The sequence below is a fragment of the Desmodus rotundus genome, chromosome 8, assembly GCF_022682495.2.
Source record: "Desmodus rotundus isolate HL8 chromosome 8, HLdesRot8A.1, whole genome shotgun sequence".
In the NCBI taxonomy this organism is placed as follows: Eukaryota; Metazoa; Chordata; class Mammalia; order Chiroptera; family Phyllostomidae; genus Desmodus; species Desmodus rotundus.
In genome coordinates this window covers 24,602,384-24,627,061 of record NC_071394.1, presented here as the reverse complement: position 1 = coordinate 24,627,061, position 24,678 = coordinate 24,602,384, and the positions used below count along the sequence as shown (strand labels likewise).

The window sequence follows — 24,678 nt, the reverse complement described above, 5'->3', positions numbered from 1 at the left end:
CCATGTATAAAAATTAATTCAAAATTGACCTAAATATATAAGAACTGAAACAATAAATTACATAAAAGAATCATAGGTACTGAACTTATTATGGACCTTGGACTTAGAGAAGATTTTATAAATTTGACCTCAAAGGCAAGAGAAGGCAAAAGCAAATGAGTGGCACTATATCAAAGTAGCAATCTTCTGCACAGCCAAAGAAACCACAAACAAAACAAAAAGGCAATCAACCAAATGGGAGAAGATATTTGCAAACAATAGCTCTGACAAGGGGTTAGTACCCAAAATATACAAAGAACTCATACAACTCAGCACCAAACAATCTATTTAGAAAATGCACAGAGGACTGAACAGACACTTCTTCCAAGATGACATACAAATGGTCAACAGAGGTGTGAAAAGGTGCTTAACTTCACTAGCTATTAGGGAATTGCAAATCAAAACTACAGTGCGATACCAGTTGTGTAGCTTCTGATTCCTGCATTAAAACCCTTCCTACCTGGAAAATGTAGAGTGACTTCTGTTTTCCTTAATGAACCTTAATTGATACATTGACAGACTGTATTCAGATACGGGGGAAAAGGATTCAGGGACACAGAGGAGAGTTTAGAGTGCATCGTTCCACATGTATCCTTTCTCTGTTCTTGCTTTTGGATCAAAAAAAATACTGTCTGAGAAATTCACCGCTGAGCTGTCTAATATTGGCCATCCTTAAATTCAGCTGATCCTACTGTTTCATTTTCTCCTGTTTGTGTGCTAACAAAATGTTCCTAACAGTTATTCTAAACCTTCCCTGTCACATTCCGTATCCCAGTTCCATTGCTTCTCACGGCTAGTGGCTGACATTGTCTGAGTTCATGCCAGAGAAGAGGACAATGTGAATATTTTGTTGGTAAAGAGAATTAATGCTAAGTGTGACTGCAAGGCCCACCAGGTTGTACCAGTGTTAGAGGGGCAGGTTGAGAACGATAGTCAGTATCTTCCTCCGAGTCTGTAATGAAATGTGAGGGGTCAGATGTGAAGCCAGAGAAGTATCATTGAGCTGGCCTTAATCCGAATGAATATGGAATAAGAATAGCAGTCCTTTGATTTCTAGGGGTTTTGATGAATAAATTGTTGGTATTTACTTAAGTTGCTTATCTCAAGTTAGAGTAGTAAGGAAGGGTTGGAGATATGACGATAAGATGAAGACTTAGATGAACCAATACTAGGGGTGATTTACGTATGTAGGTGAGTGGAAACTGACTTTTAAGAGCCAACACTTAGCTGTAGTCAGAGAGTATTCAACTCTTGAGCCAAGTTAGTTTGACTTCATTATGTTTTCAAGTAACTTTCAGAAAGGTGTTAGAAACAGAATAGAAGGTTGAATTTTTTTTTTAAGATGCTGAATAACAGTTGGGAGATAAGCTGAAGCTGGGAGCCAAGCAAGGAAATCAGAGTGAACATGAACTCTGTTTACAGCAGCAGAACTTGATGGTTATCTAATTTCAGAACATAAGTATATTTCATATACAGTGTATCAGGCATTTAATAAGCACATCAAAAGTACCTTTTAAATTTTCTATTTTAACTGTTACAAATACAATGAATATAAGTAAGACTTTTGTTTTAGCATGACTTTAAAATGAAATTTTAAAAAATGAAGCAAAAGAACCATTTGAATTTATTCATCAACCTGTCAGTGAATCAATAAAACGTAAAGTTATTTAAATGCTGCTCTTCTTATCATTTCCCTTATTTGATTACTCAGGAAAAGAAGTCCATCGGTGTCCAGGGATCAGAAGAGAAGGTACGACCAGAGGGAAGAAAGAGAGGAATACTCACAGTATGCTACTTCAGACGGCGCAATGCCTAGATCTCCGTCAGATTATGCTGATAGGCGGCCTCAGCGTGACCCTCAGTTTTATGAAGAATCTGATCATGTAAGTTATAGGGACTCCAATAGGAGAAGCCATAAGCATTCCAAAGAATATATTGTAGATGACGAAGATGTGGAGAGCAGAGATGAATACGAAAGACAGCGGAGAGAGGAGGAATACCAGGCACGCTATCGGAGTGATCCCAATTTGGCCCGCTATCCGGTAAAGCCCCAGCCCTATGAAGAACAAATGCGTATTCACGCTGAAGTGTCCAGAGCGCGGCATGAGAGAAGGCATAGTGATGTTTCTCTGGCGAATGCTGAACTGGAAGATTCCAGGATTTCTATGCTTAGGATGGAACGACCATCAAGGCAAAGATCTGTGTCTGAACGTAGGGCTGCCATGGAAAATCAGCGATCTTATTCAATGGAAAGAACTCGAGAGGCTCAGGGACCAAGTTCTTACCCACAAAGGACCACGAACCATAGTCCTCCTACCCCCCGGAGGAGTCCAATACCCATCGATAGACAAGACATGAGGCGCACTGACTCACTAAGGAAACAACACCACTTAGATCCTAGCTCTGCTGTGAGGAAAACAAAACGGGAAAAAATGGAAACGATGCTAAGGAATGATTCTCTAAGTTCTGACCAGTCAGAGTCTGTGAGACCTCCACCACCAAAGCCTCATAAATCAAAGAAAGGAGGTAAAATGCGCCAGGTTTCACTGAGCAGTTCAGAGGAGGAGTTAGCTTCCACACCTGAGTATACAAGTTGTGATGATGTCGAGATCGAAAGCGAGAGTGTGAGTGAAAAAGGTAAGCTACTCTCTTCCAATCACACGGTTCCCTGCGACTGATCAGATGAAGAGTGTTTTTGTTCTAGGTTGAATCTCTGAGTAAACAGTTAAAAGTTAGGTATTACTACTTTATTTCAAGTGCTTTTAATGGTATTGATTATATGAAGAAAATTTCAAGTTATAGAAAGTGAACATCCTCTGTTGATTTTTAAAATTGTTTTTTGCATTGTTTCTGAAAAATTTCTTGCACCACTTGATGGCATATTTTTAAAAAACCCTATTATATATCGTTTTTTGTTTTTCATTTTAAAAGTAACAATATGTTTACTATAGAATGTCTGAAAAACTCCTCAAAGTGTAGAGAATGAAATATTGGGTTAGCCAGAAAGTTCGTTTAGTTTTTTCTGTATGATGTCTCTAGTAGTGCTTAGTTGTCTTTTAACATCATTCAAAACAATTTCGTTAGATTATATTGTGACAGCTGTCATATTAGCATGCATTTAAAAAAAACTTGTCAAAATTGGTGAATTTTTATGTAGCTATTTTAATATTGAAGATGGAAGAAAATATGCAAAATTTTTTGTATATTATGCTTTTTTATTTCAAGAATGGTAAAAATGCAAAAAAAAAGATTTGTGCAGTGTATGGAGAAGGTGCTGTGACTGATCAAACGTGTCAAAAGTGGTTTGCAAACTTTCTTGGTACTGTTGACATTTTGGCCAAATAATTCTTTGCTGTGGGCTGTCTTATGCATTGGAATTATATTTAGCAGCACCCCTGGCCTCTACCTCCTAGAAGAAAGTAGCAGGAGATAGCTGACACACTCAAAATACCCAAATTAATCAAGTTATTAGTGAAAATGAAATATGTGCCTTTTATTTCACGGAATAAACTAAATGGACTTTTTCACCAACCCAATACAAGCTATCCATAGCATTTTCCCCAAATATAACCATTATTAACATTTTGTTGTATTTCTTCTCTTTTCCCTATGCATGTGTTCTGATTTTTTTCAATTGATATCATCATGTCATTGGATTTTTTCCAAGCCATTAGATAGCTTCAGAAATATGTTTTAAATGGCTGTGCTAATATTGCAGTTGCTTCCAGTTGTTATTATGAATGGTATTATAATGGTCATCTTTATATACAAATTTTTTGCCTATATCTCTGAGTATTTCATAAAAACATATTCGTGCTTTGATTTTTTTTAAGCTTTTAATTCAGATTACCAACCTGCTTTCCAAAAAAGTTATAACACTCCATACCCCTGTCATATGCTTTCATCAAGCAAATAGGCTTGAGCTTTGGGGCTAAATGCACCAAATTTTTGCCTTTTGAATAGACCACAAAAAATTGTAATCTCTTTGTGATTTTAATTTTAATTTGATTGTGAAGTTGTAAATTGCTGTTTGGTACCTTCTTTGAATTATCTATTTATTCTTTTTATTCTACCCATGTTCCTATTGGGTATTAATTAGTTTTTATCTTACTGATTTATAAGAGGTTTTTATGTGCTTAGGATTTTGCCCATTTAACTGTCATCTGTTCCAAATGTATTTCCTGTTTTGATGTTTACCTAGTAATTTTCTTTGGTCATTTGGAAATATTGAACTTAATATAGCTAAGTCTTTGTATTCTTTGGTGATTTTTTTCCTTTTACCCCCAGAAACTCCTTATTCATTCCCAAATCAGTTAAATATTTAACTGTATATTTTCTCATGATTTTATTATTGATTTTTAACCTTTAAGTTCTTAATATTTCCAAACTTATTTTGATGTATGCCAGAACACATCAGATAGGTGAGGATCGAACATGAATCCCGTGTACCACTGCCTTCACACACACAATTTTCTGACAACATTTGAGGAATAATTGATTTCTTACATGTAAAAATGAACAGAAATTAATGGAGGAATTCAAGAAGGCAGCTGCATGTGAAATTAATATAGAATTATTTTATAGTGTATGAAAAATAACTAGGAATTACAAATGAAAGACAGTTTCCACTCTGAACTAAAACAGAAAGTGTGATTTAAAAATAAATAATAAGAAATGAGGGGGACCTCCATGAAGAAAGCTATGAAACTTGACTGAGTAACATAGAGGAAGATTTGAGTAGAGGTTCACTTCATGTTCCTAAGTGGGAAGGCCGATTACCATAAAGACACATGTTCCTTTCAGGTCATCTCTAGAGGTGAATAACCTTCTAGTCATAATCTTACTTGGTCCATTGAGGTATCCTATTTCTAACGTTATACTGGAAGGTATCAGAGGAGGAAAACTTAACTCTTCTTTCCTTCTATGCCTCTTAAGTTCATTCGCTGGGGTCCTATAAATTAAGCTGACAAAAACACATTAACAAGAGAAAAACAAATTTATCATCATGTACACCGCACATACATACGAGAACACTCAGCAGGTAAAAACTCAAAGGGTGATTAGAATTTGAGCTTATATAACAAAAGAACAATGCATTTTTAGAGAGGGGACAAGACAAAGGAAAGGACTTTGAGCTTCTAGGGGAGGAGAATGGTGGGAAACTAAGGGAAGATAAGGGCTAGTTTTAGCAAGTTTTATTGCGTAGTTTCCGTAGGCGCTTATATAAGAGTCAGGAGTTACCTCCAGTGGTTAACTGCAGCACTCCTCATAGAAAAGAAAGGGGATCATCTTCCCGAATACACGTCCTGTTTTTAGACAGATAGGGAGAAGGCAGCGACCTTTTTGTATCTGCTTCTCCTCAGTTGCTTTCATCTCAAAACATCCTTTCTTGCCCAAGTGGAATATTACAGCAAATAAGTGATAAAAACATAGAAATCACCACAAGCCAAGGGGGAAAGATAAATTATTCAATGCATAGACTTGGGGAAAATGCATGTATAATGGGGAAAAAGTCAAGTTAGAGTCTCATTTCATACAAGTTGCATTTAAGTTATAAATAATAAGAAACTTATACTTGTTAAAATATAAAGTTCTATAAAGAAAAACTGTAGATCTTAATTTTGTCATAGAGCATGTAGACATTTCCCAGAAGCTGCAATATTTTCTCAAGTATATTTAATAATCTTCAGTTTGATCATTTCAATATTTGCCTGAGTGTATAATGAAAGGTAAGAAAAAGATAGTTTTTCTATTCTTAGTAGTTTGGTTTAGATTCAGTTACATACTTCTGTTATTGGCTAAAATAATGCTTCTACTTTTACCACATAAAGATATAAAGCCCCCTTTTCCCCCAAAACATCCCTCCCCAGAAATGCATCAATCCAATATTTGAAAGTTTTTTGTATGTGGTATTTTTCTAAGGTGTTATACATTGTTTCAGGATTTTGAAGTACACGTAAAAATCTCACATAAATAAAAAGTGATGTATGAGTTAAATTAAAATCCTTTGTAATATTATTTAGCAGAACTAAAACATTTATCAAATGTGGAAAGAAACTGTAGGTCTCTCATGTCTGTATTATTCCGTAACTTGAGCTCCTAGTAAGTACTCTCAGAGATAGTCCTCCTTTTCATCTATTTAATGATTTGTTGAGTGTGGTTTCTGCCAACATGTATCCCCAGTAAAAAAAAATCATAATTTAATTCATCTTAGGAAGAAGAAATAGATATAAAATAACCTTTTCCTGTTTAATATCACCCCAATTGTAGTATTCAGTGAGAAGTACCTGGTTAGGGACTCGGATCCTCTGTGTAGTGATTTGTATGTTTTATTATACTTATCTCTTAACCCATTATGATAAGGTTTGCTTTCCACAACACTATATTAATCACTTCCCCAAACTGCAACTTTCCTTCTTTGTTTTTTATCTTTGCATTATGGAAGATGTCTTAGATTACTGATATCACAGCATCTCCGAATTTAAATGTTGGATGTGACTCTCAAAGTTTTAAATATAATTTTCATAAGCTTTAAAAATGACCACTGACTTTACAATTTTATCTAACATCAATTTATTAAATAATAAATGTGTGGCTGCATTGTTTTGCGGGACTGTCTTGTATATTTTAAAATGTTTAGCAGCATCCATGGCCTCTATCCACTAGATGGCAGTAGCATCTCCCCCCCCAGTTGTGACAACTAAAAATATCTCCAAACATTGCCAAATATCCCTTGTGGGACAAAGTCCCTTATCACCACTCTTCCACCCTCCATCTCTAGCCCCCCCCCTAGTTACTCCCCTTCCCTCCTCACTTTCAGAACCCACTGAGAGTCATAACCCTATTTAAAAAAGAAGAGGGAGACTGGAATAGGATGGAGTAGATAACAGTGAAGTGTACCGATTAAGGGTAATTAATCTGTAAAATATTTTTTTTAGTGTTGTGTGTGTGCTTTATAGGCTCACAATATGTATATATTTCTTATTGTGGATCATGGCCAAAAATGTTTTAAAGCTACTTTCTTATATGAGAATTTTGTGACTCACGTGATGCTAGTGTTTCCTGCCTTTCCCGTTTCTATACCTGGAGAAAGGTCTAGACATGATGTTCAGTGGCTAGTTGATGTATTGTAGAAACTATACTTTTTCTAATTTAACATACTTTAATCTTAATATTATAATACGCCATATTTTTTTCCTTTAATAGTCGTGTTGTCAACCAATTTTGCCCAATGGCACAAAACATACCTAGTTTGATCTTTTTTAAGCACTAAGATCCATTGTGGAGTGTTTTAGTTTCCCCGGTCTTCCAGGTCCTAATCAGGCTGATTTTACTTTGTAGTTGCAGGTCTCTCTTTTCTCTGTAAAATCTTGGGACACTGGGGTAGTAAATGCAAGAACATATGTGTACGGCAGTCTCATAGGCTATAAGTGGTGAAATGTTTGATTCTGATAGACTCGAGTAGCGCAGTACACTGCTTCCTTGTACTCATTTTGGGGAGAGGGTGGACAGAGCTGTCAAGGTGGAGCGATTTGGAGAGCAGAGATGGAATAGGAAGAAGAGAAGATGGATTGCAAACCTCCAGATAAAAGCGTAGGTCTTAAATATTACAGATAAATCCTAAAGATACCAACTTTATATATGCCTGCATTTAGGTGTATGTGTTAATAGTGAAATTTATCTCCTCGTATAATCTCAAGTTTCTTATAATTTTTAATAATTAATCTACAGTATTTGCTATAAAGAAAATTGGCCATTGAAGTGATGGACAATCTACTTTAGAAAGTCGAGGAAAGTGTTGATTATGGTAAAGACCGGTCACACATGTAAGATTTCTGAATCAAGTGAGCTATACAATTTTATTATAGTGGGAATATATAAAATTTTTCAAATAGCTATTTTATTACTAAGACTTTCTCAAGTAAAACTTTTAGAAGTCAGAGATTGATGACTTTTTGTATATTTACTCCGTCTATTGGTAAAATGATTTTATGCTAAATAATTATTCCAACTGTAGCATGAGCTTTAGAGCTTAATTATAGAATAAAAAGGACTTAATTGCATCAAATTTACATGGATATAATTACTGTGTTGCTATATTAGGTAACATTATGAAATTATTTCATCATATCTATTTTAAAAATAGAATACTTTTCATAGGCAGAAAAATCAAGTTGCAAATATGTTTTATAAAGCTGATTTCAGACTTAAAATTATATAACATAAATGTAAGCTGATTAAGAACCTAAACTAACTCAAAGTTAATTTGTAAAGTACATAGCCAGAAGGCAGATTTATAAATGGGAGTAAAGGAGAATATTTTGTTTCCTTATAAATTGAAGCAGTTAAAATGTTTATGGTAATTCATTCTCTTTACAAAAATATTTTCTTGTTAATTATGGATGAAACATTATGTTGAGCATTTGCTTAAAGGAAAAGGATTGTTTTTAATGGACCTAAATACTCAAGAAAATTACCAAGTAGGTATCAAGAAAAAAATCTTACGGATTTCAGTTTGTAGGATGTTTGAGAGGGTGCTTTAGCTAGTTGAATAAAAACATTAAAATCAAAATTTAACTATAGGCCAATTGTTGTAGTTAGTTTGGAATACAGAAAATGTTACCTTTTAACTTAAAATGATGTTTCTGTTTAATAGAATTTAGTAGATGATGCCTGGACATTGTTACTTCATGCAGCTTTAAAATTTCAATGTCATCCCAATAAATTTAATTAAAAAATTTGATGATGGAATATGTTCAATGGATAGAAAAATAGAAAGCGTTGCAAAGAACATATTGTTATTAATCGATGAAGCAGATCAGAATAAATGCCCCAATGATGACACAAACGTGTGCAAGCCAATTATATTCTAATTAAGAAAGCATTGAAATGGATGAAAAAATGAGTCTAAGACTAATTAAAAATTTCAAAAAGTGTACTATAGATCGATTGTTTCATTCATTCTTTATTTCATTCAACTACAATATATTAAGTGTCAATAACTAGTAGTAGAATGTGAAACATGAAATAATGAAGCCATTTTCTATCACCGTAATTGCAGCTTTGTGGAACGCGAGTAAGAACTTTACATTTTATTTTTCAGTTACTGTTTACATCCAACATTGTTTTGTTTTAGTTGCAGGTGCACAGCATAGTGCACAGCGTAGTGCAGTCCCGTCCTTTTCAAAGTGTTCCCTCCAATATCTCCAGTACCCACCGGGCACTCTTACCTAGTGTAATTACATAGGTATTACAGTATTACTTACTGCATTTCCCATGCTGTAGTTGATATCCCCATGACTATTTTGTAACTACCAATTTGTACTTCTTAGTCCCTTCACCCTTTTTTTACCCAGTCTCCCAACCTCCCTCCCCTCTGGCAACCATCAGTTTGTTCTTTGTATCTGTGAGTCCGCTTTAATTTTGTTCGTTTATTTTGTTCTTTAGATTCCACACGTAGGTGAAATCATATGGTATTTGTCTTTCTCTGACTGACTTACTTCACTTAGCCTTGTACCCTGTAGGTCCATCCATGTTGTTACAAATGGTAAGATTCATTGGGCTCTTGGGTTGCTTCTATATCTTGGCTACTGTAAGTAACCCTGCAATGAACAAAGGGGTGCATATGTTCTTTCGAATTAGTGCTTTGGGTTTCTTAGGATATATGTGCAGAAGTGGAATCACTGGGTCATAAGACAGTTACATTTTTCATTTTTTAAAAAGATTTTATTTACTCATTCATTTATAGAGAAAGGGGAAGGGAGGGAGAAAGAGAGGAAGAGAACCATTAATGTGTGGTTGCCTCTCATGCGCTCCCTACTGGAGGCCTGGCCTGCAACCCAGGCATGTGCCCCGACTGGGAATCGAATTGGCAACCCTTTGGTTCATAGGCTGGCACTCAATCCACTGAGCCACTCCAGCCAGGGCCATTTTAAGTTTTTTTGAGGAAACTCCATACTGGTTTTCACAGCGGCTGCACCAGTCTGCATTTCCCACGAACAGTGCGTGAGGGTTCCCTTTTCTCCTCACCAACGCTTGTTTGATTTGTTGATGACGGCCATTCTGGCAGATGTTAGATGATTTTTTATTATATAAATAGTTTTAATTTGCATTTGTTTTACTGATGATTAGTGACATTGAGCATCTTTTTATAAGTCTATTGGCCATCTGTGTGTCTTCTTTGGAGGAATGCCTGTGTCCTCCGCCCATTTTTTAATTGGATTGTTTGGGGGTTTTTTGGTGCTTAACTGTCTGAGTTCTGTATACATTTTGGATATTAACCCCTTATCTGATGTATCATTGGTGAACATCTTATCCCATCCAGTAGCTTGTATTTTCATTTTGTTGATGGTTTCCTTTGCTCTGCAAAACTTGTTGGTTTGATAAAGTCTGTTTATTTTTTCTTTTTTTCCCTTGCCCAAGGAGATATATCAGAAAATATATAGCTAGGAGAAATGTCACAGGTTTTACTGTCTATGTTTTTTTCTACAAGTTTTATGGCTTCAAGTCTTACATTTAAGTCTTTAATCCACTTTGAGTTTATTCTTGTATATGGTATAAGAAGGTGGTCTAGTTTCAATTTTTGCATGTATCTGTACAATTTTCCCCAGACCATTTATTGAATAGACTGTCTTTACCCCACCGTATGTTTTTGTTTCCTTTGTAATGTTTAACTGACCATATAGGCATGGGGATTTTTCCTGGGCTCTCTGTTCTGTTCAATTTGACTGCGTTTATGTTAGCTGACTCATCCAAGAAAATTATACCTGCTGGGCTTGCCTTTTTTCCAGCTTGTCCAGAACCTGCCTGTCTGTTTCCTTTCTAGGATGTACCCATGAGAAGGGCTTTTTGAGGAAATGTTTGAGATATGGAAAGGTGTGTTTCAGAGCAGAAGGGCAGCTCAAATTATTGCCATTCATAAGCCCATTTTCCCTAGAACTGCCTATCTGCTCTTTTTGTAGGGCTTAGCTTGGTTAGGAACCCTTTCAGGAGCAAATAAAGTAAGCCCGACATAGTAAAATTCGTGCATGGGCTCCTACAATACAAGACTGGTGTTGATTCTTTTAACAGATGATCTGATGAAATACAAGTTTGTTTCATAGGAATCTAAAATGCTCCTAATACTTAACTTTTGTCCAAATCGTAAATATGTAATTATATTAATTAATTTGTGGAATGGAATGTTGAATAAAATAGTAAAAATCTATGAAAATAGTGAATTTTAATGAATGCCAAATGATAAATATTTAAGACTATGTGTAAGATGAAGGATATTAAAAACATAAATTAACTAGGAGAGAATAAAAGGATGTTAAAATTCTGACTTAACAATAAATGCTTATGAAACGCCTACTTTACAGTCTCAACCCAAATAGATATGATTATATTTTACGAAACAGTACAGATAGAGTGTGTATCTTGAAAGTGTCAGTAGATAGAGTTAAATTTTTTTCTTACAGGTAATTGTACAGTCCTTTTATTTCAGCACATCTTGACCTGTACGTGTTGGGAATTTTTTGAAGAAAAATTTATTTCCCATAGGATTACCGACCTTTGCTTTATAATTAAGGATACCCAGGATTCGAATCTCGTGTCCTAATCTTGAGATAGTAGAAGTGTGAAAACGCTGCCGATTACTGGGCAAGAGGAAGTATGTGGTTCTAATTTTAAACTTTGGATGTGTTTTCCCAAAGAAATAAAATTGTTTTCTTAGTTTCTCTCTCTGATAGCTCATTATTGGTGTAAAAATGCATCTGATTTCTGGATATTTATTTTGCATCGAGCTACTTTACTGAATTTTTTATCAATTCTAGTAGTTTTTTGGTGGAATCTTTAGGGTTCTCTATATACAATATCATGTCATCTGCAAATAATGACTTTTATTCTGTCTTTCCAGTTTGGGTACCTTTTATTTCTTCTTGTATGATCTCTGTGGCCAGGACTTCCAGTACTGTGTTGGATAAGAGTGGTGAGAGTGAACACCCCTGTATTCTTTGTGATCTTAAGGGAAATAAATGCTTGTAGTTTTTGCCCATTGAGTATGATGTTGGTTGTGGGTTTGCCACACGTACATTGAGATATATTCCCTCTATTCTCATTTTGATGAGGGTTTAAATCATAAATGGGAGCTTGATTTTATCAAATGCTTTTTCTGCATCTACTGATATGAATCATGTTATTTTTAACCTTCATTTTGTTTATGTGGTGTATTACATTGATTGATTTGCAGATGCTGTACCAACTTTGTTTCCAGAATAAATCCCACTTGATCATGATGTATGATCTTTTCAATGTATTGCTGGACCCAGTTCAGTAATATTTTGTTGAGAATTTTAATTTTTTTTTAATCTTTGCTTAAGGACATTTTTTTCATTGCTTTTAGGGAGAGAGCAGAGGGCAAGGAAGGGAGAGAGAGTAACACTGATGAGAGAGGAGCATCGAATGGATGCCTCCCATATGCAACTGGACAAGGCGTCGTTTGCGCCTAGTCCAGGAATCGAACCCACAACCTTGTTGAGGATTTTAGCATCTATGTTTAACAGGAATATTGGCCCATAATTTTCTTTCTTTGTAATGTCTTTATATGGTTTTGGAATTAGGATAATGCTGGTCTCATAAAATGAGCTTGGGAGACTTCCCTCCTCTTGGATTTTTTGGAATAGTTTGAGAAAGATAGGTGTTGTTTCTTCTTTGAATATTTGATAAAAGTTGCCTGTGAAACCATCCAGTCTGGGACTTTTGTTTGCTGGGAGGGTTTTTAAATTTTTTTTTCCGTTACTACTTCAGTTTTACTAGTTGTGATCTGTCTATTCATATTCTGTAAATCTTTCTTATTTAATTTTGGAAGATTGTATGTTTCTAGGAATTTGTCAATTTTTTCTAGATTGTCCATTTATTAGTATGTAGTTGTTAGTGATATATTCTTATAATCCTCTGTATTTCTCTGGTGTCAGTTGTTACTTCTCTTTCATTTCTGATTTTATTTATTTGGGTCCTCTCTTTTTTCTTGATGAGTCTGGTTAAAGGTTTGTTAGTCTTGTTTATCTTTTCAAAGAACCATCTCTGGATCTGTTGATCTTTTGTATTTTTTTTTTTTAGACTATTTCATTTATTTCTGCTCTAGTCCTTCCTTACCTCCCTTTCATTTAGTTCTTTTTTCTGGAGCTTTCTCCAACTCTTTCATTTGGAACCTGTTTTTTCATCTCTGCATTTTGGATGCTTCTCTATATTTCTTTTTATGTATTAAATAGAGCTGCTACATCTTCTGGACTTTAGATAGGGCGGCCTTGTGTAGTGTGTGTGTCCTATAGGGCCCTGTGACACAGCCTCCCCAGTCACCTGAGCTGGGTGCTCCAGGTTCTCCCCTATATGGATGTGTACACTGTCCTGTTGTAGTTGAATCTTGATTGATTTTGACATCACTGGGAGGAATTGACCTCCAGGCCAATCAGCTTTGAGGACTGGCTGAAACTGAAGCAGAGGAGCTTCTGTGCAGGGATGACGGTATGGAGCAGAATTTGCTTCAGTGGGGCTTTGGTGCTGAGTCTGTCCCTTTAGTGTGTCACTCGTGGAAGTGGCAGGGTTGTAACCTGGCATGGTCTGAAGCTGTCTACCCAGTGCACTGGCTCTTGGGCCTCCCTGGAGGTGCAAGGTTAGATGCCGCCTGTGTTCCGCTTGGGGCCGCCCAGCATCAGCTACAAGTGATCTGTGGATAGCTGCTACAAATGCTGGGTTTGGAGATGCCCGGGAGAGGCCAAGCAGAGAGCCAGCGCCGCTGCCACTAGCGCTGGGCCTGGGGCCACTTCACAAGAAGTACAGGGTATGCAGGGGCCAGATGTTGCTTGTTTGAGAAATTTTAGGAAAGTCTGAAGCATGAGGCAAAAGAGGCCATTTGTATGGAAAAGCTTCTCAAAACAGTTTGGGTGGGTCTGAAAGTTGGGTGGGACAGGGTGAACAGTAGGAGCCAGTTTGCTGGAGACTGAGCCAGCTCTGTGGCTGTGTGAGGGAAAGGCTCAGCAAAGGAAAATGATCTATGCCAGCACTTCTACCTGGGAGAAAGCTGCACCCCCCCCCCTTCCCTGCAGCTCTCACCCTGATGCTGGAAAATTCAGGTCCTCTCTATATGTTCCTGGTTCCTTTCAAGCTGCTGCCCCAGTGCTGGAGCTGAGTTCAAGTGTGAGCATGGGCCCTTTCAAGGAACTGCCTGGGACTCCAGAAGCCTCACTCAGTCACAATCCCTGCTGGTTTTTATGGGGACTTCTTGGCACAGGAGAGGGGACCTGGTACGTGACTGGGACCTCTTGCTCCTCAGGGGAAACCTCTGCTAGTTAGATAACCCTTTCAGTTTTTACCCATCTCACGTGGGTGTGGGACCAGCCTGTTTGTGTCTCCACCCCTCCCACCAGTCTTGATGTGGCCTCTTCTTTAAATTCCTAGTTGTAGGACTTCTGTTCAGCTAGATTCCAGGCAGTTCTGAATGATGTTTTTTCTGTACGTACTTATAATTTTGATGTGGTTGCTGGAGGATGCAAGTACTGCATTAACTGCTCTGCCATCTTGTCCTGAAGCACAAAGATGGTTCTTATGCTACCCCTTTATAGTAACACCCTCTTGCCCATTGCTAACTTCTGCTAACCACTAATTTACTATCCATTTCTAACTTTATCAGGTAGAGAATGTTGTGTGAATGAAATCTAATGGTATGCGACATTTTGTGATTTTTTTTTTTAAATTTAGCACATTGCCGTTGAGGTCCATCTATGTTTTATGTATCAATAGTCTTTTTCTCTTTTTATTACCAAGTAGTATTCCATGGTATGGTTATACCACAATTTGTTTATCTGTTCATCCACTGAAGGACATTTTGGTTGTTTCCACTTTTGAGCTGTTAAAAATAAAGGTATCTTTTTTGATGAAATTTCTCTTTATATAAAACATTCACCTTTTACCATTAAGTATGATCTTTCTAGGTTTTGGTTGATGTCCTTCATTTACTTAAGCAAGTTCTCCTTTCTTTCTTTTTCTTTTTTTTAGTCATGAATGTTTTTCTGCATCAATGAATAGGATCATGTGATTTTTCTCCTATAACTTGTGAATATGATAGATTATATTGATTTTCAATTTTAAACCATCTTGAATTCCATCAATAAACCCCACATGGTCAGCCTGTATAATTCTTTTTGCACGCTGTTGCTGAATTGCATTTGCTAATATTTTGTTAAGGATTTCTCTGTCTGTATTTATGAAGGATATTGGTCTACATTTTTCTTGTTGTTTTCCATTTCCTTTTTTGTTTTTCATTTGTTCCCTCATTTTTTTTCTTGCCTTTCTCTGGGTTATTTGAACCTGTTTTTAAATTGCTTTTTTATTCATCTGTAGTGTTTCTGAGTGTATTTCTTTGCAAAGGTAATTTTTTTTTAGTGTTTGCTCTAGGTATTATATTACATGTGCACAGCTTATCACATCTTAAGGTATTGACATCTTACCTGTGAGAGTGAAATGTAAAAACCTTAGATATTTTAAATTATTTTATCATTTCCTGTTTATAATGCAGTTATTTAAAATATTTCTTCTGTGTGTGTCAAAAAGCACATCAGACAATGTATACTTTTTGCTTCAAACATCAGATATAATTTAGAGGAGAAGGAAAGCCTATTGTATTTACCCATATTTTTACTTACCTTGATCTTTATTCCTTCTCTATATTTCTAGGTTCCTTCTTTTTGTTACCAGAACTTCCTTTAGCCATTCTTTTAGGGTAGTTCCACTGGTGACACATTCTCTTAGTTTTCTTTTTGTCTCAGAATGTCTTTTTGGCTCTTTCATTTCTGAAAGATAATTTCATTATATTTAGAATTCAGGGTTCATATTTCTTTTATTATCAGTAATTTAAAAATACTGTGCCATTTCATTTTGGTCTCCAAGGTTTCTGATGAGAAATCCACTAGCACTTGAAATGTTTTTCTCCTTATAAGATTTGTTTCTGGCTGCTTTCAACAAAGTTTGTCTTTAGTTTTTAGTTTGACTACGATGTTTCTTGGCACAGATTTTTTTGTGTATTTCTTGCTTGCGGGTTCATGTACTTTCTTGAATCAGTAGGCTTACATGTTTTGCAACTTTGGGAAATTTTCAGCCATTATTTTATCTTCAAGTACATTTTTAGCCCTGTTTTCTTTCTCTTCTGCTGGGACCACAATAAGATGAATTTTCTGTAACGCTCCTTTGGGGATTTCATTTTATGAACCATGAATCAATACACATTTTTCTACTTCTTGTCTTTCTGTTACTCTACAGTTACTTCAGTTTAATTTTAATTTTCATCATTCTATCTAGAGTGCTTTTCCTAACATCTTTCTTGGTCTTTGTGTTGCGAAATCAAATGCATGCTTTGCAGTTCCTTTTTGTACCTGCAGTGTAGAAATCATTCAGTGGAGTTGATTTCTCTTCTTATTTTGGTTAGGAAAATCTCTTCTGTTTGGTTTTGAGACTGTCAGTTCCCTCCCTCATTTTATTTTCTCTCTCAATGTTTTTCTTAGTCTCTCTTACTTCTCTTTCTTATCTTCATTCTTCTTCTCCTTTTTTTTTTAAAAAAAAAATCAAACTCTAAATGTTACAATTCAGTCTGGATCTTCTCCATATCTTATTTTAATTCTGTGTTTCTAAATGACCTATTTACTCCTGTCTGTATCCTGGTAATTCCAAATTTGTGTCTCTAGCTCAGACCATCCATCGAAGCTTTATTATAACTTAACCGACTGATTTATATTCCCACTTGAATAACTTATGGGTTTTTCAAACAACATATCCAAAATTAATCACCATGTTTAGTAAATTCTAAAATGCATGTTTTTATTTTAATGTCTATGAATCTCATGCTTACTGACAGCTTAGATGCTATGAAATAGAGTAATTTCTTTCTACTCTTTCTCGAATACAGTGTTCTTCTTCCAGGTGTCTCCCTCTCGTAAATGGTCTTTCCTTACATTTAGTTGTTAATGGCAGAATCCTGGGAGCTAGCCTTGACCCTTCAGTCTTTCTTCATACTTAATTCTGTCTCCAAAACACCTCTCAGCTCCCCCTTTTCTTACCATGTCTGTTGCCATCATCACTCTGTTCTCATTGGTTTATCCCGCACACTGGAGCTGAGCGCAATGCATAGCAAAGGGAAGGGGTTTAGTAAATATTTTTAAATATAAATGAAAGCACAAAGAAAGTTTTAAAAGATATATATGTGTGTATATAGGCTAAAAGAATTTTTTTTTCAAATGGAAGGCAAATACGGAATGTATAATTTGGGGGAAAGAGATACTTATTCTTAGTTGCCATTTATACAAATTATCTGACAAAATTATTTTAAAAGAAAATTTACTTTTTATGAGAGTGCAATTTCTGAAAATTGAAAAATTATTTCAAAATAATATTAAGTAATTTATGATATAAGTAAAGTTTATTTTATTTTTACTAATAGCAATTTTAATGCATTTGTTTTGTCACTTTCATACAAACATTTTTTTGTGTGTGTAACCAATTCTTTTTTTTTTAACACCTCAAATATTTTCAGGAGGTTTCAGCATTAAAAAGCATATTATACTACATTTCAGAAACAACATTTAATTACTTGGCTTTTTGTGAGAGTAGTTATTGGCAAACCACTTATTAATCTTTAAAATGTTTAATCTTTGGAAAAGAACTTACGTCTGCTAGCCAGCATGAAAATATAACATGAGTAATAGACATAACCAATAGCCTTTTTCTTTTTCAGAATATATAATTTTTTTCATTTTGATTTCTGCTTATTATTAGCCTTTTCTATTCTTTAAAGACTTTTGTTCTGTAGGGTCTGTTTAGAGATCATAAGCTTTATATCCTGCATTGTATAAATTTTACTCATTTGATATCCAAGCTTTCTCTTGGTATGTATCGTGAGTGCTACAGACAAAGTTCTTGAAACCAGACAGTATCACACAGTTTAAAATGTTTATAATGTCTTGTCCTTTCTTTCGCCGTCTCCTTTTACTGCACTCTTGTCTGTCTGACTCTCACAGGAGACATGGATTACAACTGGTTGGACCATACGTCTTGGCATAGCAGTGAGGCATCCCCAATGTCTTTGGTGAGACATGTGGAGCCTTACTATTTAATTTCTGTTATCATTTCACTTTTCCTTTTTTATTTACACCTTTGCATGTTTTCTTTTTTGTATCTTTTTTTTTTATCCCACACCTGTAGGGGACAGTCAAAAGGGAAAAAGAAAAACTAGTGAGCAGGCAGTTTTGTCGGACTCTAACACCAGGTCTGAGAGACAAAAGAAAATGATGTACTTTGGTGGCCACTCTTTGGAAGAAGATTTGGAATGGTCTGAGCCTCAAATTAAGGACTCTGGGGTAGATACCTGTAGTAGCACAACCCTTAACGAGGAGCATAGCCATAGTGATAAGGTACTGAGATTGTGGAGCCTGCCTTTTAACCTGCTCATTTGGTCTTCGTTTGCTCTCTGTCACTCATTCAAACAGAACATAATGAAAGGACAGGGCGTTGCAAGGGTCGATGTAGCATTTCTTAAGGTGCAGAAAAGAAAAACAAAACCAAAACAAACAAATCTAAGTATTTCTTGCTTGCTTTGCTGTTTTTGTTGTTTGACGGCATACCCAAAAAATAAATAAATAAATATGTAAATGAAATAAAAATTAGGAACAAAGGAATGTTTTGTCTATGGTCGCATGAGATAATTTTGTAATGTTATTATAAAACAACAAATACAAAGAATTTTTTGGATTGGCTTATTTGATTGCTTCTATGTATTTTCCTTGGGATGAAAATTAAATTATTAATAGTTTGAATCCCAGGCAAAAGGGAGATAATTGGGTCTGTTTGCACACAAAAAGTTGTTTTTCTTTTTTCCCTTTCACTGTCATTTTGCTCTTTTGTTTTATTGTCACAGCATTTCAATGTAGCATTAATTAGTATTAGAACCATTGCCATCTGCTTTCGTATTTATTATTTTTGCTGTTAGTGTAGTGAGACCTCTGAAATCTTATTACCATATAGCTGTGATGACTGAAACTTGTCTTCTGCCTGCTAAATTTTGCATGAAGATATGCATGTTACTTTAAAATAACTGTGAAACTATGATTACACAAATCATTTACTTTGTTATTCAAAATGTAATTCCTAATGGAATGGTGCTGTGATTTATGAAGGGCTTGGTTCTGCCCTGAGAAAGAGATAAACTCCTAATATTTTCAAGGTTATTTAGCAATAGATACCATTGAATTATCTAATAAAACTAATTCACTAAATAGATTAAAGACCTGAAAGAATCAATGAACCTCCAAAAAGTGAGGAATGTAATCTGTCCTCACCATTGAATTAGGCCTATTTCTCCTAGAATCATTTAGAAACTTCCTGGGGCTTGTGTATTTTTTGTCATTTTAATCTAGAAATCTATGTCAAGAAAGCCCTCATCATAGGTTCGAATTTTGTGGTATTGAAATAAGGACTTTCAAAGTCTTCCAAATGTGTTTGAAGACTATATTTTCATTTTTAAGTGAGTCTGTCTTTTCTACCTGTGAATTTATTAATCTTCAGCATGTATGTAATTAAATTAGAATTTGAATGTATTTTCAAAATTTCTCAGATTTTGTAGAACTATATAATCTTCAATATTGTGTAAGAGCACTGTAAGAACTTTAAGTAATTTGCTGTTGAAGAAACTTGAGATTATAAAATTGAGGTTATAAGCATAATGTAGTAAGCCCTCTTGATCAAACTTCAGCATACCAGCTGGTTTGTGTAATCATAATACTTTGGAAATCTGAAATTTAGAGAGATTGCATAATAAGGGGTCATTTGTCTTAAAAACATTAATTTTTTTGTTTTTTGATGTAATATGTCAGCACCCTGTGACATGGCAGCCATCTAAAGATGGAGATTGTTTAATTGGACGTATTTTATTAAACAAACGTCTAAAAGATGGAAGTGTGCCTCGAGATTCAGGAGCAATGCTTGGCTTGAAGGTATGTGATGAAATATGTAAGCTTTTGGGTCTATATTCCTTTACAGATTTATCAGAGAAGCAAAATATATAATAACTCTTTCTACCTATACTAATTTAGTGAATTTTCTTTCCATTTGCAAGAATTCCCAAATATTTACCCTCATTATCCATTTCTTATTTTCCAAGTTTTATTCAAGCAGTTGGCATTGTTCTACAATCAAACTCATATATATAATTTTGGCAATTATAATGAGTTATTACTTAAGTCCTAAATACAGTGCTCAAACTTACTTTACCTATACAGTTTAATGTAATTCCTAAATATGTAGACTTGAAATATGTAACATTTGTGTCATTATAGGAATATAATTTTTGTATTAGTATAGCAAAATAAGTGTGTTTATTTGTGTATATGTATGTGAGAGAGAGAATACTGTCTGAAGTCTGGACACTGAAAAATACTCATGTTAAGAGGTTTAATAAAAATATTAATTTATATGTTACTGTAAAGTTCCAAACAATTACTTGATAATTACACCAAGTAGAGTTCTGTTTGCTTGGTGTCTTTTTGTTTGTGTATTTGTATGGTGAATTAAAAACTGAAATGAAAAAAGAGTAAATGTTTCAGAGTTAAGCCATTGCTACAGAAGTTTTCCTGAGAGAAATAGTAGAAAATTTGGGGTGTAAGTGGAATTGGGCAACTAATATTTATTGGGCGGCTGACACGTGGCTAATACTCATCTGAGCATTTTACAGCTACCATTTTGTTTAACACTCACAACAGGTGAAAAATAAGCTTCGAGAATTGTCATAACTGGCCCACGGTCACAAAATGGTGATGAAGGTGGCATTTAAACCCAGATCTGCCCAGCGGAGTAGGAGAGCAGTGTAGTATGGAGGTCAGGAAGTCTTGGCTTGATTTCTAGTTTCAGCAATTACTAGGTACATGCATTGGGCAGCTAAACTTCTCTTAGCCTCAGACTGTTGCTCATCTGTGCCGCGGAGATAGTAATGCTTACTGAATTGTTATAATGTGATTAAATAAAGCAATATATAAACATGTAATACAGTGCCTGACATAATAAATGATTTCAATAATAATTACAGTCAGTAATAATATTACTATTAAATTTTATCAAGTCAAAAAATAAAAATGTTTTTAAAAATTGACATAGAGATATAAGTCCAAAATATCCATACATTTAATTTTCAGAATAAATTTTGGAATAATTAGTATTAACTGAACTGCAACTGAGTTTAATTCACTGCAGTTTAGAAATAAGCACATGGAATAAGACAAGAGAATGTTTTTTTTTTTAATATGGATATCTTTCACTCAATTTATAAGAGAAAAAAACTATTTTAGTCAATGAATTAGTTACTATTGTTTGCTTAGCTTGCTATAAAGCTGACACTGATTGAATGGCAGCTGATGACAATTAAAGCATTAATTTGTATGAGGCCACTCTTATAGGTACGTCTGTGGTTCCCAGCATTATAGGTAATATTTATTTACTTGTTTTTTCTGAAGGATATAAGGGTGTGGGCAAAAGGTTACAGTTGCAACTACATGAAACAGAAGAGTTTATTCTTCTATTGTTATTTTAATTATTGTCTTATTTCCCATGCAAACAATAGTAAACCTACTTTTGCCTCAACCAGTACATTAATAGAAACATAAAATGAAAAAAGTGGGATGCTGATGGCCAGAAGTTTGCATTAATTCTGATGAAATTGAGTAAATTTTGTGATTTTCTCTGGAAAAATATATCATCATTATGCACATTATCCGTGTGCCTAGAAGATTACTAATGAAATTTGGTAGAATATCATAATAACAAAAGTAATAAGTATTTATATTATTGTGATATTTGAAATCTATAAGTAGATATGTAAATTACATAGTACTGAAATAACATTTTAAGTAATGACAAAAGAATTCTGTAATAAATGAATGACAAATTATTATTTCTAAGGTAGGCAACATTTTCAAAAAATAATGGATTTAATTGTAAAACATTTGGAATATTTAAAAAGCTTATTATAGGGACATATGCTTAGTTCTTAATAACAACACTACATTACTTAAAAATATTTTTAGTATAATAAATTATAGCTTTAAAAGCTGTAACTTGACTAGTTATTTTTTATTTGAATCTTCAACCATGTTCATTGGAACAATATGTATCTTAAAAGTTTCCTCTTTTAAACAGGTTGTAGGAGGTAAGATGACTGAATCAGGTCGGCTCTGTGCATTTATTACCAAAGTAAAAAAAGGAAGTTTAGCTGATACTGTTGGACATCTTAGACCAGGTAGGTTTCCATCTTTGGTTATTTATATTTAAACTGTTAAACTCAGGTACTTATTAAGAAGTTTTCCTCAGAAGTGATATGACCAGTCACAAAAAGCTCATTTCACTTAAATGAAATGTATTCATTAATGGAAACTTGTACTATTATTTCTTTAGTCACATTAGATAAAAAGATTTTTATAGTTACTGATTTTTTTATGGATATTCCTACTCTGTATCTAGTATTATCCCATTTTGTTTTCTATAAGCCTTTGCTCTTCTTTTGAAAAATTCCAACATCGTTTAGGGAACAAACTTCATGGATGAACACGTATTTCCTAAAACGTGTCACTCCTTATATCCGTGCTAATGGGTAGGAGAGATCCTTGGGTGCCTTGGCAAAGATTCAGTAAGATACTATATACGAAGCTTTTTACAAGACAGTTTAGACAAGGTGCTCAGCCAAATGTATTTTGAAAAAACTAGAATGCAGAGTAATGAAATCTACAAAGCGGTACCTGATCTTGATAGTTGCTAAATTAGAATTTTAATTAGAATTAGAATATCTGTGTCACCAAGATGTTGACATAGGTTGCTCCTGACTTTGCTCCCCTTCACAAGAAGAACTAACAACTATTCATGGACAAGATACCACTGAGAAAATTCTGGAAATCACAGAGATAACTTTTATGTAATTTTTTTCCTCACCCTTACTTTTTGAGTGAAATATACTAACCATCCTTACCATCAAATTTTGTGTCATTGGAGCTGTTCTCAGTATTTCGTAATGGTGATTTCATTCTATGGAGTTCATTGAAGCTTAAGATTGCTTTGTTTCTAGTGCATTTTATGGCATTAGATTCTCTTTCTAAGATTGTCATTACTGACACAACAATAGGTGATGAAGTGTTAGAATGGAATGGAAGGCTATTGCAAGGAGCCACGTTTGAAGAAGTATATAACATCATACTGGAATCCAAACCTGAACCACAAGTGGAGCTTGTCGTCTCAAGGCCTATTGGGTAAGTCGGTTTGCGCACTTCTCACATGTATGGAGTTGACTACCGTTAAACAATTTGTGGTGTGCAATCCAAAATGTGTCATTACTTTATAAAACTAAATTATTTTGAAGATTTATTTTTCATTTGCTAAAAACACCTCACCAGAAAGCATGGCACCTCTTTATCTGATTATATAGTTAATTACAAAAAAGGAAATATTTAGCAATGTATTATTTTTGTTTTCTTAGTAGCTTAGTAGATGCCTAATGCCATTAGTAGAAGGGCTAATGCCATTGTAAGTGTAGTAATAATTACTGTTAAAGGAAGTTTCATTAACTGGGGTCCTTTATATTATAAAAATGAAGATCAACTCTATTCTATGGATTTCATGTATTTTTTCCAAATGGAGATTTCAACATAGGAAAGAGAGGGCCTAAGGACATATTATTCCCAGGCAGAGGGAATAATTTAAGGAAAAACATAATATCTTTAAAAAACAGATTAAAACATAAGCAAATGCCAAATACCCTTGTTTTTATAATTTTTTAGCTATAGATTAAATTGACAATTTCCAAAAGTGGGCATTATAGTCCTTTGCACCTATACTGTGAGAATTATGCATTAAATAGTAGTATTTCTTTTATGGAAGCCTATATTCTAAGCCAATGTAAGAGATATAATTAGAAAAAGAATTAAATACTATAAACGGATGGTGATTTATTAAATATATGTAGTAAGAGCATTCTAGGGTGGAGACTATAGAAATTATTTTTAGTTACAGAATATAGTGCCCAGTTCTCACTCATTTAGGAAATGGCTGGCCTATATTACTTTGTTCTATTTTTATGATATAGAAAATAACTAATGTTGATAACTTAGTTTTTGAAATGTTTCTTTCCAAAGTAATGAATTTGCCACATGAAAATGTATCTGTTTATCATTTTGTCTTTTCAAAGTTTTATATTATGGTAAAACTGTACTGTATCAGCCTAGTGTATTAATCAAAATTATTTCTTCATATTAAAAGACACTAAGTATTTTTGTTTAATGTCTTAAATATTCTTTTATGTACTTTTCTGAATGATATTAACTATTAATATATACCCCTTTTGGCAAGTCTCAAACAAAGTGTATGTATTTTTGGTGTAAATACATTTACAAAGGATTTCTGTAAGTCCCAATAAGAAATGTGTTTGCATTTTTCTCAGTGGAGTTTTACATTTAAAAATTTCAATCAAAATTTGAACATTTTAATTTTTGTTTTGGTGATATTTTATTTGCATTTTAACATTATTGACTTAGAACAATAGCAAGTGAAAAGTGAAATAGAATTACAATGTATCTGTATAAC

General features: G+C 34.4%; 1 protein-coding gene across 32 annotated transcripts in view; it reads left to right on the top strand.

The window, feature by feature from the left end:
• Nucleotides 1-24,678, top strand: part of RIMS2 (regulating synaptic membrane exocytosis 2) — a 453,335-nt gene that overhangs the window by 197,526 nt on the left and 231,131 nt on the right. For 20 of the 32 annotated variants that reach the window (XM_053929805.2, XM_053929817.2, XM_053929794.2 and 17 more), the window contains 5 exons: nucleotides 1,751-2,676; nucleotides 18,084-18,151; nucleotides 19,935-20,054; nucleotides 22,249-22,348; nucleotides 23,225-23,348. In XM_053929805.2, the coding sequence (XP_053785780.1) occupies nucleotides 1,751-2,676; nucleotides 18,084-18,151; nucleotides 19,935-20,054; nucleotides 22,249-22,348; nucleotides 23,225-23,348 (1,338 nt within the window). Of the gene's footprint in view, nucleotides 1-1,750; nucleotides 2,677-18,083; nucleotides 18,152-18,267; nucleotides 18,477-19,934; nucleotides 20,055-22,248; nucleotides 22,349-23,224; nucleotides 23,349-24,678 lie in introns of all 32 variants that reach the window. The other 12 variants (XM_045181563.3, XM_053929802.2, XM_053929803.2 and 9 more) reach the window with 1 other exon arrangement.